Source organism: Truncatella angustata, assembly GCF_020726525.1.
Source record: "Truncatella angustata strain MPI-SDFR-AT-0073 chromosome Unknown BKA67scaffold_2, whole genome shotgun sequence".
Lineage (NCBI taxonomy): Eukaryota > Fungi > Ascomycota > Sordariomycetes > Amphisphaeriales > Sporocadaceae > Truncatella > Truncatella angustata.
The window spans coordinates 2,638,916-2,652,347 of record NW_025763382.1 but is presented as its reverse complement, the minus strand read 5'-3'; the positions used below and the strand labels follow the sequence as shown (position 1 = coordinate 2,652,347).

General features: G+C 46.0%; 3 protein-coding genes across 3 annotated transcripts; 1 reads left to right on the top strand and 2 right to left on the bottom strand.

Annotated features, from left to right (window-relative positions):
- Positions 1–693, bottom strand: BKA67DRAFT_532221 (uncharacterized protein; the record flags this gene model as incomplete). Its single annotated transcript, XM_046099496.1, has 1 exon — positions 1–693. One exon carries the CDS (start codon positions 691–693, stop codon positions 1–3), a length of 693 nt encoding a protein of 230 aa, XP_045961215.1.
- A 2,774-nt stretch (positions 694–3,467) lies between these two features.
- Positions 3,468–5,965, top strand: BKA67DRAFT_553894 (major facilitator superfamily transporter). The gene is made up of 4 exons (XM_046101943.1): positions 3,468–4,214; positions 4,280–4,486; positions 4,541–5,289; positions 5,476–5,965. The coding sequence occupies exons 1-4, from the start codon at positions 3,787–3,789 to the stop codon at positions 5,664–5,666; spliced, it is 1,575 nt and encodes a 524-aa protein (XP_045961214.1). The 5' UTR covers positions 3,468–3,786; the 3' UTR covers positions 5,667–5,965.
- Positions 5,966–7,581: 1,616 nt separating this feature from the next.
- Positions 7,582–9,106, bottom strand: BKA67DRAFT_176692 (uncharacterized protein). The gene is made up of 5 exons (XM_046095252.1): positions 8,844–9,106; positions 8,497–8,780; positions 8,038–8,446; positions 7,737–7,987; positions 7,582–7,675 (listed from the first exon to the last, which is right to left on the bottom strand). Coding segments are annotated over exons 1-5 (1,116 nt in total). The 5' UTR covers positions 9,015–9,106; the 3' UTR covers positions 7,582–7,674.
- Positions 9,107–13,432: the final 4,326 nt, after the last annotated feature.

The window sequence follows — 13,432 nt, the reverse complement described above, 5'->3', positions numbered from 1 at the left end:
TCACGCCACGCACTGTTCCTCGCGCTTCCTCAAAGGCATGTTCATTGCGCAACGATTACAGAAAATCGTTGTTGCTTTGTCGTTGATTTGCTTGCATCTGCAGATCCAAATATCAGTCTGGTCCCGCTTCTTCAAAGTATCTCCTGGTTGGTAATAGCCTCTTTCCAAACCGCAATTAATACAGTAACGGCGTAGATGTGTTGGAAAATGAGTACAATACTGCTCAAATGCAAATTCGCTGCTGTCAATGACTCGATAGCACACATAGCATCCGTATCCGACCATCCAGTGGGCATCCTCTTTCTTCTTGTAGTTCGCTTCGAAGTCCTTTTCTGCTGCGATAACTAAGGCAATCTTTTCCTCTTCTGAAGCGATTTGTGGGTTGATGGTTCGAGACATTGCTTTGCTTACAACTTGTAGTCGTAGCAAGTCCTTGTAGGATAGTTTCATTAATATCATTTTGATGATCTCATAAGGTAACCTTTCCAGCCAGTTGAGGCACCCACGTCTGACAATCCGTAGGGGTACTGTATCCTGCTGTATGCCTGGTCGTAGATTATTCTTTACTGTATGATTTGCTGGGTTAGGCAGTGGTAACCACCGAGATGGGTACATAGAAGGCCATATTTTAGCAGCACAATCGCTACATCCGAAGCGGTATACGCCGTGGCAACAGGGCAATACAATGGCCATTGAGAAGGGATTGGATGGTCCTTGAAAGCATCGAAGATTGAAAGCGACGCAGGAAGTTTGCTTTTATAACGTGTGCCGACTATGTTCGCTGCTTGATCATTTTGATGCGTTCGCAAGAATAAAGAAATCGGGTTGAAGAGAGAAGGTGCTTCGTATATTGGTACAGTCAAAGCCTCTAAAATTAATATTATCTTGTTTTAAAGCTTCGAGTTGTCTGAACCAGAGCTTGTAACTATCAAGCTGAATAATTTCTGGCTCAGATGAATTCGAGCAACTTGCTTTCTTATATCGAAGGAAACTAGAGATAGGTAGACTTATATTCAGCCGCAATGAAGGACATTCGATTTTGTTCTCGGCTCTTAAAGCTGCACATAAGGTGGTTCCGAAAAGGTTGGCTGCAGAAAATGACTTCACTGACTGGACAAGCATAATGAATATCCTCCACATTCAGGGCCATGCGCCATTTCGAACCCTGACACATCAAGGGTAGTTCCCCCGTAATACCCTGCCTTAACGGTGATATCAACACTGCAAGGGGCATGGCCACGTCAAAACATCTAAGGTCACATCTGACATCTCAACCTTACTCACCAGGCTGTTGGGCCGGTGTGGGCCTGGAATGGTTTTTTTAGAGCAGTTGAACATGCAATCTGCAGGAATGCGGCTAGCGATAACCGTCAAAACCACGCAATAGCCAGCAGTCAATCAAAGGACTATGAAGATAGTCATAGAATGTCACGGACGGCACATGATCTTCGGACTATGCGGGTAATTGTCCACGCTCACCTGCCGGCTTGCGATCCTATTAAATGCTTTGAACTATTTGTCTTAGCCCATTCAAGTGATCCAGGGTTATCGCTCCAATGTTCATATCACTTTGGTTTGGCTCTTTGGAAGATGTCAAGTATACAACGCCCGAGCCTTCATGGAGTTCTATCTGTCTTATCTCAACAGCGTACAATGCATTTGATCATGGGCAGAAGAAACACGGGATGTGAGCAATGCCAGCTCAAATAATCAGTGTGAAGACCCAGACGCTATTTGCAAGCCGTCCCTCAAGCCTACCACGACAATTTGGATACCTTGTCCTTGGAAAATCAGCAGGACAAGGTTGCAGTTGTGGTTCACTTTGCAGGGACTCATCACCTATCACAGTGGAGCTGTCGAACTCCAATTCCCAGGTAATTGGAAGCACACTGAGAAATTCCCAGGTCTAATTTTGTACGATTGCACAGAGACTATCCGTGTGACTCAAATGGCGCGCACCAATTTTCGGTTCAGCAAAGAATGCTCTTTTACGGTCGCGATTGTGCTAGGCAAGGGACCAACAATTATCGAGCATGGATGATCTATGCATTAACAAAATATTGAATCCACGATTGAGTCTTTCGACAAACCTAAATCGCATCGCGTTGGCGAAGTGATGAATACCGACTCAGTTTTTGTTGTTTTGTCGACCAGAGCGGTTAGCCTTGACCGCTCGGATTGCACACAAATATCGTCCAGAACAAGACGAGTGGGACGATAAACACGATTGCCCCCAAACTTGTGTTGTTCTGGTACTTTGAGGCATCTTTCGTTGTTTATTCCCGGCGCGCGGCCGTGGCATTTCCAAATTCGTTTATCCAACCAATTGGAATTTTCCTTCCACATCTGGAAACAAAGCTGACGTCGTAGCCAGGTTCAGATCGCCGTTTAGTTTTCCTTCATCCCCGCCGACCGAGTTGCTCAGCCCTCTCAGGCTAATTTGCTCTATGATTCACCCCGTCAACCGCCAGCGTGTCATAAATACGACGCAAAATTCTTCAGAAGCGAAATGAACGGGAAATGCGACTTCTAAACCATAAGTCGAATAGTTTTGTAGTGGTCGTGCGACACGTTTAGTTCTGGGATGATTACCGAGAGCATAATGACCCGGAAATGGGTGATGGGTATGAAATGAACTCCTAATGGTCAGTGTTTGTAAACTCAAAACCTTAAGCAGTTCAATGTACCACTGGTTGAAAGCAAAAAAAGAAAAATTACGAATCAGGAAATACCAAAGCGATGGCGACCCTGGGTGGGAGAGAAAAGGAAAAGAAGAAGAAAAGGCCAGAGATACGATAAACTGTTTCCAAGTAGTGATTGATAGTTTGTCATTTTGCTGTGATACCACATATTGCGATCAAGAAAGGTATGAATAGAAACAGTTAGAGACTTTGGTGCCTGTGATCCTTGGGCAGTACAACTCCATTGGGCCATAACTATGGTCCATGGCTTTTGGATACGTGAGCGAAGTCATGGAGTGGGTGACTGACTTAGCGCGTTTATGGTGTTTATGATGGATAAGAAGTATCAAGCCCAGGACTTTACACGCGATAAGCATGATACGCAGTATAAAGGCGATGCAAAATGATACTTTTGGCTGAACTACTCATTTAACGTCGGGTGGTAGACACGACAATTTGCTCTACGGTAGTACGTTACGGAGACAAAGCATCTGTTCGATGACTGTACCCAAACATGGCTTGTTCCATTGATATGGTTTCAGAGGATAGTACATGGTTCGAATCGCCGTCAAGTCAGGTACTGTTAGGTTACGACGTCTCAAATGTGCCAGTATCAGTGAGGTTCCAATCCATAAATGATCACCGTTACAAACGCACCGCTTACTTTAATGGGCTACGGTACGATCTTGGCAAGCTAAGCCATATCGGAATTCGGACTGTTAATCCCGGAATACGTTTCAACCTTTCCACAACATGGCCCATTTTTCTTTTGGTAATAAACGGTCTGGCAGTGGTTGAGTGGTTCCAAGTTTCTGGGGTCGTCGCTTGGGCAGCCAGATCCCCGTCATTTAATCAAGGTCAAAATTTGTGCAGTAACGTGTTCTGCGTGTAGTGTAGCAAAACCATATCGCACATGCGTGTGTACTACCTGCTTACTACAGTCTAGATTGGTAAACCACGCCGAAAGACACGGAATTTACGAGGTGTTGAATAAGTAGGCAGACATCTCGACTACTTCATTATTGTTTGTGTTTTTAATGTAATACTGATCTTTCGTGATTTCATTTCTGATTGAGTATTTTCCAACCGTTCGACTGGAACTACCATGGGCGACCACGATCAAGATTATGATGGCAGCACGGAGCAGACGCCGCTGGTAACGGACGACGCAGAACCCGCTGCTCAACCGCGCCGTCCGGCTCATCGAACAATGCGTTCGGTCACCTCCATCGCTTCGAGCTTCCGCGTCCCTCAGGTTCACAGTGGCAGCACAATTGTCGCTCTCTTTTGTGTCATCCTCTTAGTTGCTTCATGCGCAAATGGGTTCGTCAGCATACCGCTGACAAGGGTTGTCGAAGATGTCGTCTGCCACCGATACTACGAAGTGCAAAACCTCGGTGAATCAATTGATGAGAAACTCTGTAAAGTTCCAGCCGTTCAGTCCAAAATGGCTTATATCTTTGCCACCGCGGAAGTCTGTGAAGCAATAGCCGGCTTCGTTACTGCGTTTCCATGGGGCGTCGCGGCGGATAAGTATGTCAATCAGTCCTCCTACATGAGATACACTAGTATGCGTAGAATGCTGATGCTTGTCGCAGAATTGGGCGAAAGCCCGTATTTGCGCTGTCCTTGGTTGGTATGGCCTTGTCCATCCTGTGGATGATGGCAATCCTGTGGTTTAACTCAGTATTCAACCCTGCGCTGATTGCTACGGCTTGCCTGTTCCGTCTTATCGGTGGTGGCAGTCCTGTCGTGATTGGCGTTATCCTCAGTATGGTGTCTGATGTTATCCCCGAGGACGGAAGGTATTTCCTGGCTTAGTTTTCATGCTTGGAAATTTGCACTAATTTTCTGTTCAGAGCAACTGCGTTCTTGCGTATACAAGTCTGCAGTCTGGTTGGTACTTTGGTGTCCCCGGCCCTGTCATCAGCCATAATGCCTGCGATAGGACCTTGGCCTGTTATGCTTCTTGGAGTTGCTTGTGTGATAATTGGGGCCATTGCCTTCATGTTCGTACCCGAGACATTGCAACATAAGCAAAATGATACAACTGGCGACGACGACCAACCGCAAGGTTTGGCAGGTCACTACCATCACGCTATTGGCCAGCTCAAGGATACCATTGGTTTATTCAAGTCATCATCACTCATTCTCCTTATGGTCGCCATGCTTACAACGAACCCTGCCGCTCAGAGCTTGCAGCAGTTTCTTGTACAGTTTGTATCAAAGCGCTACGGTATCTCGATCGCATCTACCGGTTACGTGCAAACGACGTACGGTTTAGCTCAAGTTATTCAAGCACTTGTCATATTGCCTTGGATTTCCCGGCTCATGTTACAAGACACGACCCCCAAGCCATTCCGTCGTCCTAATGAGCAAGAGCGCGACCTATCACTCGCAAGACTGTCCTACGTCCTCGCGCTTCTTGGTTATTTCGTTCTTGCAATAGCACCAAAGTTATGGGTGTTTATACTCGGGCTTTTCGTCTTGGCTATTAGTTCTGGCTCTGCCGCCCTGGCTCATAGTCTCTTGAGCTTATATGTCGATCCGGAGCACAGTTCTCGGCTTTTTAGCATGGTGGGAATGGTAGAGACCATTGGTAGTGTTTGTAAGTATTAAGAACAGTCCGTGCCCTTGAAACTCCTGTCCTTCCAGAAAGTACTGGTCAATGGCCATCTAAGCCTGAAGATCTCCCTAGAAGTGAGACTATTGGTCTTTATCAAGCTAGAATCTGCAAAACACAATCCCTACCATGATTAAAAAGTTGACTGACTCTGATATTTTAATTACACAGACGGTTCACCGTTGTTGGCGGGGCTGTTCTCCCTTGGAATGAAAACAGGCGAGCCCTGGGTAGGGCTCCCTTATTTCGGTATAATGGGCCTCATGGTCATTGTCATTGTGATCTTGGCTCTGGTTAGGGTGCCCAAACAACGCCGAGAGGCACCACCTTCATATGAAGAAGCTAGGGATCATCAAGACTAAGAATCATTAGATTGATAGAGATACATTGTCGTTCAGATTTATTAGTTGCATTGTTGCAGCAATTGTACCCGGCTCTGAGAAGCATGCCGTAGTTACTACAGGCAACTGGGATAATCGACCAAGTTGCGCAGAAAGAATCTAGGCATGGACGTTTGTGATATCTCATCTGTCCTGCATAAAGCAAACTATGATCAAAGACACCTTATTTGAAATGGAAGCACAAACACTATAGTTAGTATCAACTAGCAATCTAAAGGCACCATTTTTCTTATTTATACGTAGAACTAAAAAAAGGGAAGAAAAGAATTTGTCTTTTGCAGTTTGCGGGAAAAGACATATGGTTATTTTGTGCTGTAAGCCAAGGCGTTTAGACCACTCCCCAGATTGCTTTGACGAACGGACCAAAATAGCTTTACTTAGATGAGCCAACCCGCTATATATACTCCAGCGAATCTGATGTACGTGCTAAACGTCGGCGTCGTTTTGGTTAGTAGTGTGCGTGTATACGTCAGTTCTCATAACGGGAAAACCGCATGACACTTGACGGGCCCTCTTCTTGTAGTGACATATAGAATGCAGGCTCCGGTTGTGCCCCTTCTGCGGCAACTTTATACCGGCGTTTCTTGGACCGAGAAAGCGGAGCATCCTTTTTGAGAACCTCAGCATGCTCAGACTCAATACGAGGCCGTTTTCCTTCTTTATGGTTGCGCTGAGCACCAGAAATGTGCAAAGGAAACCAGGCTTCGGAAAACTCGTCCTTGTCAGGCATACTTTGATGTGGCAGAAGATCAGTGATGATATATTTTGAAGGAACGTGATTGGTCTCTAAAGCTAACTGGGTAGGAGATAATTCTGGTCTTGCAATTCGATACGTAGGCGTGGAAGCGTTCAGAACACCCGCTACCGGCGAACTCAAAAAGCCCCATTCGTTTGATGTGGCGGGTGTTGTTGGTAGCCCTAGACTTAGCCCGCGTATTCTGTCTTCATCCTCAGTCGCATGTAGCCCGGGAGTTCTGTTCATTATTGCTTCTGTACCCAAGGTTCCGTATGTGCCGTCATGATCGCCATCGGTGTCAGAGCGATTAGAAGAGGCAGTGAAAGTCACTGGGGAACCGATGTATCTGGGCCTTTGGGATGATAGATTTCCAACCCAGTCAGAGTCTAGGGCTGGGGAGAAACTATCTGCTGGCACGGAAATTGGAGATTCTGAGGCTTGTCGGGATAATAATGATGATGGTGCCCGGACAACACTAAATTGGCTCGAAGAACTAACACCATGCTTGAGGTTTTGGTGTGCGATCAAGTTATCTTTCCTATTGATAAATACTCTGCCACATCCTGGTAACTGGCACCAGTACACCCGAGGGCTACGATGAGATACCTTCCAGTGCCTGGCATAGTTTCTGGAGCCTTCGCGAGAGATGCCATAGGTGTACGAGCAGCCTTCATACTCGCAAGTCTGGAGGTCGTCTAGATTCGTGGGGGCTACGGAAACCAAATCAATTAGCTTAATTGATTCACTCTCGACATCGTTGCTGCTAGCTGTACATTGATTCGAAATGTCCAAATTTGAGAATGGTTTCGAAGAGCTACGTTTTCATCGTTAAAAGCTGCGAGATATATGTATTTCCTGAATAAATTGCTTACCTGGTCCCAAATAGAGAATTCTGTAGAGGGTCCCAAAAACCATGTCTGTGAGATGACTGGTTCTCCTCAAAAAGACACTTATAGGATGTGCGCAATGCTGGGCTATCCGAGTGTTGCTTATTCTGGGTGCGAGTCGGATCGAGTTGTGACTCGTCTCCCAAAAGCTCTCGTGTAGTTGTGACGGGAATCAGGTTCAATATTCTAACACGCTGAAAGTCTGATGGCTCTGCGATAATGCTGAGCGTGCTAGTACTCTTTCCCTGGATTTGTTCCCTGATCACGCCACCAAGAAATCCTTGCTGAATAGGTGTCCGTGAGATCTTAGTTTGTAGGACGCGAAACCACATCCCGCAGTTCTGTGTCTTGCTGCCCATTGGTTTATTTAGATCACTAGCCATTCAATTCATGGTCTGGAGAACCCACCATTGTATTGTTACATTCTCTGGCGCGTCGGTATCCTCGCGACATCGAGGGCAGGCTCCTAGCAATACGATGTTTGTTTCGAAAATCATACTCATATCGATCCGCATGCCTCGTCTGATACACTCAGATAAAGGTGAATCCCGCGCGATATCCTTCCCAGAGAAGTGTTCTTCAAGAGCAAATTGCTGCTTTAGAACCATGTCGTGACCCTTCTGACTTTGGAACAAAATTCCGAGGATCGTGTTGAAAGACTTGGACAGAGTTAAGTTTTATCTTCTTGATGTTCCAAGAAGTTACATACCTGCCAATCTATTATGAGCTGGAGGGGTATTGCAATATCCCGACCGAACGCGTCGTTCAGATTCAGTGGCATTTCTCGAGTAGGATCCAACGACCGTATAAAGTTGGAATTCGATACTGTCTCACGTAATTGGACAACATCGTGCGCAACATTTGCCAATAATTGCTCCAAGTGCTTGATTGGGTCAATCGTGCTTTTAGCAATGGTCAATATGGTATTGTTGTTATCTAAGTGGACTTCGATGTTGTGCTCGATCGCATCGATCTGGTTTTCTTGTCGTTGGAAATGATCGATAGTTCGGTTGAGACGATCTAGCAATACGTTTTGGTGTTGCTCCTGTTTGGAGACCAAAATCGACACCTCTTCAATCCTGGCTAGGAGTGTTGCATTGTTTGCATGCGCTGATTGCCTATTACGGTCATAAAAAAGAGGCCGTTATGGTGATGCGTATCGACTCACCTTGAAACAATGAGCATAAGCATAGAAAGTTTTTGTCCATTGGTATGGAGTTTATCCTGCAATTCTCGGGTGCGTTCTTTCTCTTTAACCGTCCATTCCAGCTTTTTGAAAGCATCTACAATCTTTCTTGTTGAGCCACCGGGTTTTAGACTTTCGTGGTATTTAGGTACAAAACGATGGAGAATCTCTTGGATCTGAATGTGGCAGTCTTGTACTATAGTATGTATAGTCCTATTCAAGTCACTCAAACTCGGTGAAGTATATTGCTCACACGTTGCGACGACCTGGGCCACTATGTCAGTTGAGATTTCTTGCATGGTTTATTCTGGGGGTTTGAGAATACACACATTGAGCAATATGTTGATGAAAATATCTATTTCTTTGCGAAGCTCCTGATACTCCCAGGCACTACTGGAAGCCCCGGCCGTACCAATTCCAAGTGCGCGACTTAATTGAATTGTTATTTGGCAGATAGCAATGATGTCGCCAAGACTGCCAAAAGTCGCAGCAAACTCCATGTCGTATGAGATGCCCTATCGCTCCTACTCGTAAATCGTTATGTCGGTTTGACTTGTCCAAATCAACCCACTCAACGAACTTTGTTTAGGGGAAGGTTTGAGGTGAGGCTATCTTGGTGTATGCCTTGCCAGGTCACGGTGGCTGGTTTCACTTGGCCAATCGGGCTGATTTGTACCACCAGTCTTCTCATTGGATCATTCGCAGGTTGAAATTTCTCACCAAAATTTAGCTTAAATTGCACTCTGCAGCAGATATTCTCGAAGGACTCGTGTCCAAGTTGGACCAGTATTCATAGACCAAAACGCTAGTCAAGAACCTAATTAGACAGTGAGGCTGTCATCATGTTCCAGAATATCTTTTTCGTTCTTTTCACAGATCTTATGATACCACGATCTAGTATGGTAGCTTGAACTGAGCGCAAGAAATTGGGGGAGATGTTGACGAGACCAAACAGCATTGGACCACAGAAGATAGAGGTGTTTGCCCCAGTACTAGGAAGATACGCTGGAAAGTTCGAAGCCTCCTGCTGCGTAAAGGCTAACTTTGGATTCATCAGTTGTTCCAGGATATGGTCAACTCAGTACTCGACCCTACTCCATATTGACGATACCTGCCTCACAGTAGCATCAGAGAGGTACTAGTTCATCAAAAGATCGTCGTAATGATGATTCAAACCCATGAGTTGCTGACATCTTTGGTTGAGATTGCGACATGATGGAAATTAGTTGTTCGCCCACTAGACCCTGAGGGTTATACGCATATTAAATTGCCCGTAGGCTCTGGGCGCCAATCATCTCTTGATGCTTGCCTGTCTCGTCCCTACCAGTCCCAAATTGGTCTCGAGCCTTTCTCCATGTTCCAGCCCAACTTGAGCATACCAATCTTCGAGCAGTGTTGCAGCCACCAGATTTATCACCTGGATATAATGGTCAACCAGAACGGCTCTCGCAAGGCTGCTGTGAAAGTTTCTTTCAAGTGGCGAATTCCAGTGGCAACGGCAATGTTATGATTCTGCCATCGTCCTCGACATTGATTATTGCCTCATTCCCGGTAAAACTGGCACCCTCTGGAAAAGGAAAAAGATATTGAGGAACGCTTTCCGCTCTGCGTGAATATTCCTGGCATAGATCCTCACCCATACCGATGTCCTCATACGGTTTTCTGCTGTGACTCCAGGGTAGGTGAGACCTGCAATTGCCACAACACCATGAGGGTGCTTCCGCCCGAAGAAGTAGTCCAGTCGATCAGTGTACCGAGACCAATGAATGTCCATACTGATCTCTATAGCGAACTTCTTTGAGCTTTCACTAGCTCTTACTGTGCTTTGGATTCACATGTCAGTTTGGGCTGCCTCATTTCCCATGCATCACCGGCAGATACTCACCATTGGCTCCGAGGCTACGAAATGGCATCTGCATATACCTCAGTGGCGACTGCGTAGTGACAGAATGTCGAGCATTTTCTGGAAGTTTGAAAGAATCCTGGATGAACAGAAGCAGAATTACGCAAGACGTGCTAGCAACAAGACTGGCAGGCCTCCACTCGACACTTCGGTGCCCTTGCGAAACAGTACATATGTCATGATCGTGAAGCAACACGAAGAAAACCCGCTCATCAGTCCCTCTAGTAGAGTTAAGCCACACATATGTGTCAGCAGGTGTGGCATGCCTCGGCGTTATGCATAATCAAATTGGCATCCGGACCCGTGGGTATACCCTATTGGGCGAACAAGCCACAGTCTATACCTGCAGCTGTCCCTAAAGGGAAGCTGGCTCGCCACTTAGATGTGGCGCATGTTCAACGGTCGAATCAGCTCATTATAATTTACAACCAATAGGCGTGAAGCCGGGCAAAAAGCTTAACACCAATTTTGGAGTTGCCGATGCCTACTCGGTCTTCTAGATGACTTGGGGGCCAGAGCTGCATAATACGGGACCCTGAATCCTCATACCTTTCCCGGTTTCTTGGCACAGTGTTCGGTGAATGCAGAGGTCAGACGTGAGTCGAGGAATGCTATAGGCCAGAAGGCTTCTAGAACCCTTCTCTAGCCAAGGTTGAATGGTAGGTCAAACTTGACCCACCGAACCACATGCCTGTTTCTATTGCCAATCAGCATGATCCTATGGGACCTTTGTAGCAGCCCTGCAGGAGCCGGTAATATGAGTACGGATCACAGAATCTTGGCTGAGTTCTATGATACGTGACATTGAGTTATTTAATTCACAGAAGATCAATTGCGGATGCAAAGAGCTGCCAATGATAGTCTTTGAAAGGCACAACAGTGACAACTTGCTACCTTCGAATTAATAGATTTCTTGTTTTATCCAGCAAAGCTATCTGCAGGCAATTGGCGTTTGATAAGCTTCGATCCTTTACTCCGACGTCTCTAAGCTACATAAAGTCGTTTAACATTGGCAGCATACTTCACGTGAATAGGAGAGCACGATTTGGTCAGAGCAGAAACCAGAGCATATATGATGTTGTATACTCCCCCCGATGAAATAAAGCCTGTTTGAAACTCACTGAACTCATTAACACCAATACCTCTCAAACCCATATCATCTTCCTCTTTGCAAATCAGAGATTCCTTGCCTCATAGCCGCGCTCATTGACACAATACTCCAGATAGCCCCTATACTATGGCTTCAACTGATCGTTCTGCAAACCGTCCCACGAAAAAGACCGCTTTAACCAGGTAATCACTGAATCTATAGTTGGTTTGAAGAGGTTATGTTAACAGCAATGGTCCTTTCTTCTTCTTAGTTCCACAATTGAGAACGGATCGGCTGTGTCGACGAAAGGCCGAAGTTCCAGCGCAGGGGCTGGCGATGAGTTTACCAACCTGCGTCTGGCTGCCTTCTTTCACGAACCGTTCGAGTACGGCAATCGCAATGTGACGCTGGCAGATCAGTCACCGAACGCGACGGCGGCCGTCGAAAGAGCTGAGATATCGATGGCCGCACAGATCCGAAGGATAATGGGCTATTGCATACAGCAATAATGGGTAGCCAAGAAGCAATCGGTGATATGGCAGTGCCAGCCGCATGCCATCACAATCACAACAAGATGATTTGGCATCTCAGTTACGATTAGAAATCACCACTCTTACCTGTCGCGGCAGTCCGTGGGACCAGGGGAAATCCTGCGAGAGATTTTGGAAGGATGCCGATGAATAAAATGTATATTAAAGACATGATTAGTAACACGCGTACAACTCATTTTCAGAGTTAACATCGCCTCTTGTACTAAAAGCGCCGAGATATCTCTAGGTAGCTTTTCAAGGCTACGTAGGGGGTGTGGACTCTTTCGAGCATTGAATACAAGTGCGGCCCAAAGAACGGAAGCTCAACTGCATGAATCGTTCGATCTTGAGAGAAATCTGTACCATAATGTCTGCCGATCTGTGCCTTAGAGCTGTCATATGGCATGTGCGAGGCTCCTAGATGACACTTTTGGGATGACCGGAAGTGCGAATGTAGAAGAATTGATGTGGCCAGAATGTTTTAGGTCGCAATGTAGTCGTTTGTCATTTAACTGTGCTGATGAGGTTGATTTAAGCGTTGATCTGTGCTAGATGATCGTCTGTCATTCGATTCATCGAACGATACTTAGGCTGCCAGAAGCGAATCAGGACTGGCACCGGGTACAGCTTTGTCAACCTGAGTAACACAAAACGAGGGGAGCGGCACTAACTGATATTGACGTATTTTGGGCCCAACGCCTATTAGACGAGGTGAGCGATGCCGTAAATGTAGGTTTGATTCCTTGGTTGATTGCACGTTAATAGGAGGTCATAAATTTAAGGAAAGAAAGATCATCCTTGGTGAAGAGGTTGTGGTCATGGAGATTGGGAGGGCTAGACACCACGAAATGAGGAGGGCTTATGAGCCGCATTTGATGACACCAGCTATGCTTCAGATTGTGCACTGCTCCTGAAGCAGATAAGGCATCTCGTTCCTGGTGAATGAAAGGTGAAGCATGTTGCAAACGATACCACAAAATATATCAACGAAAAACAGAGGTGCGTATGTCGATCTATCGCTGTGTTCCTAGAACTTTAGCTGGGTCGGTAGATAATTTAACATAATAATGCAAAATACCATCAAGGGAGTGTCAAATTTCGAGATACCTAACCTTAGACGCATTCCTCTTACCAGTCGGGGTAGAATGAGACTGACCCCAACCCAAAGGTTTGGATTGCCACGTGAGATACTGTTACCTCGGTGTGCCGCATACCATAGGAACCAACATGATCAATTAGTGGCGTTCAACTTGATCTCTTACAGCAACGATAACTGATTCTCATGTTAAACGCTGATGCAAAATCGGCCGATGTGATCCAATTGACGATGATATGAACCATGATGATACGAGCCGAAGGCTTTACGAAGACGACTGGAACCGTCAACTGTTTGTG

Coding starts and splice junctions, on each gene's coding strand:
- BKA67DRAFT_553894 (XM_046101943.1), top strand. CDS start 3,787: ATGGGCGACCACGATCAAGATTATGATGGCAGCACGGAGCAGACGCCG. Junction 4,487..4,540: donor GTTATCCCCGAGGACGGAAG/GTATTTCCTGGC, acceptor TTTTCTGTTCAG/AGCAACTGCGTTCTTGCGTA. Junction 5,290..5,475: donor AGAGACCATTGGTAGTGTTT/GTAAGTATTAAG, acceptor TTAATTACACAG/ACGGTTCACCGTTGTTGGCG.
- BKA67DRAFT_176692 (XM_046095252.1), bottom strand. CDS start 9,014: ATGGAGTTTGCTGCGACTTTTGGCAGTCTTGGCGACATCATTGCTATC. Junction 8,781..8,843: donor TCATCAACATATTGCTCAAT/GTGTGTATTCTC, acceptor ATAGTGGCCCAG/GTCGTCGCAACGTGTGAGCA. Junction 7,988..8,037: donor AGCTCATAATAGATTGGCAG/GTATGTAACTTC, acceptor ACTCTGTCCAAG/TCTTTCAACACGATCCTCGG.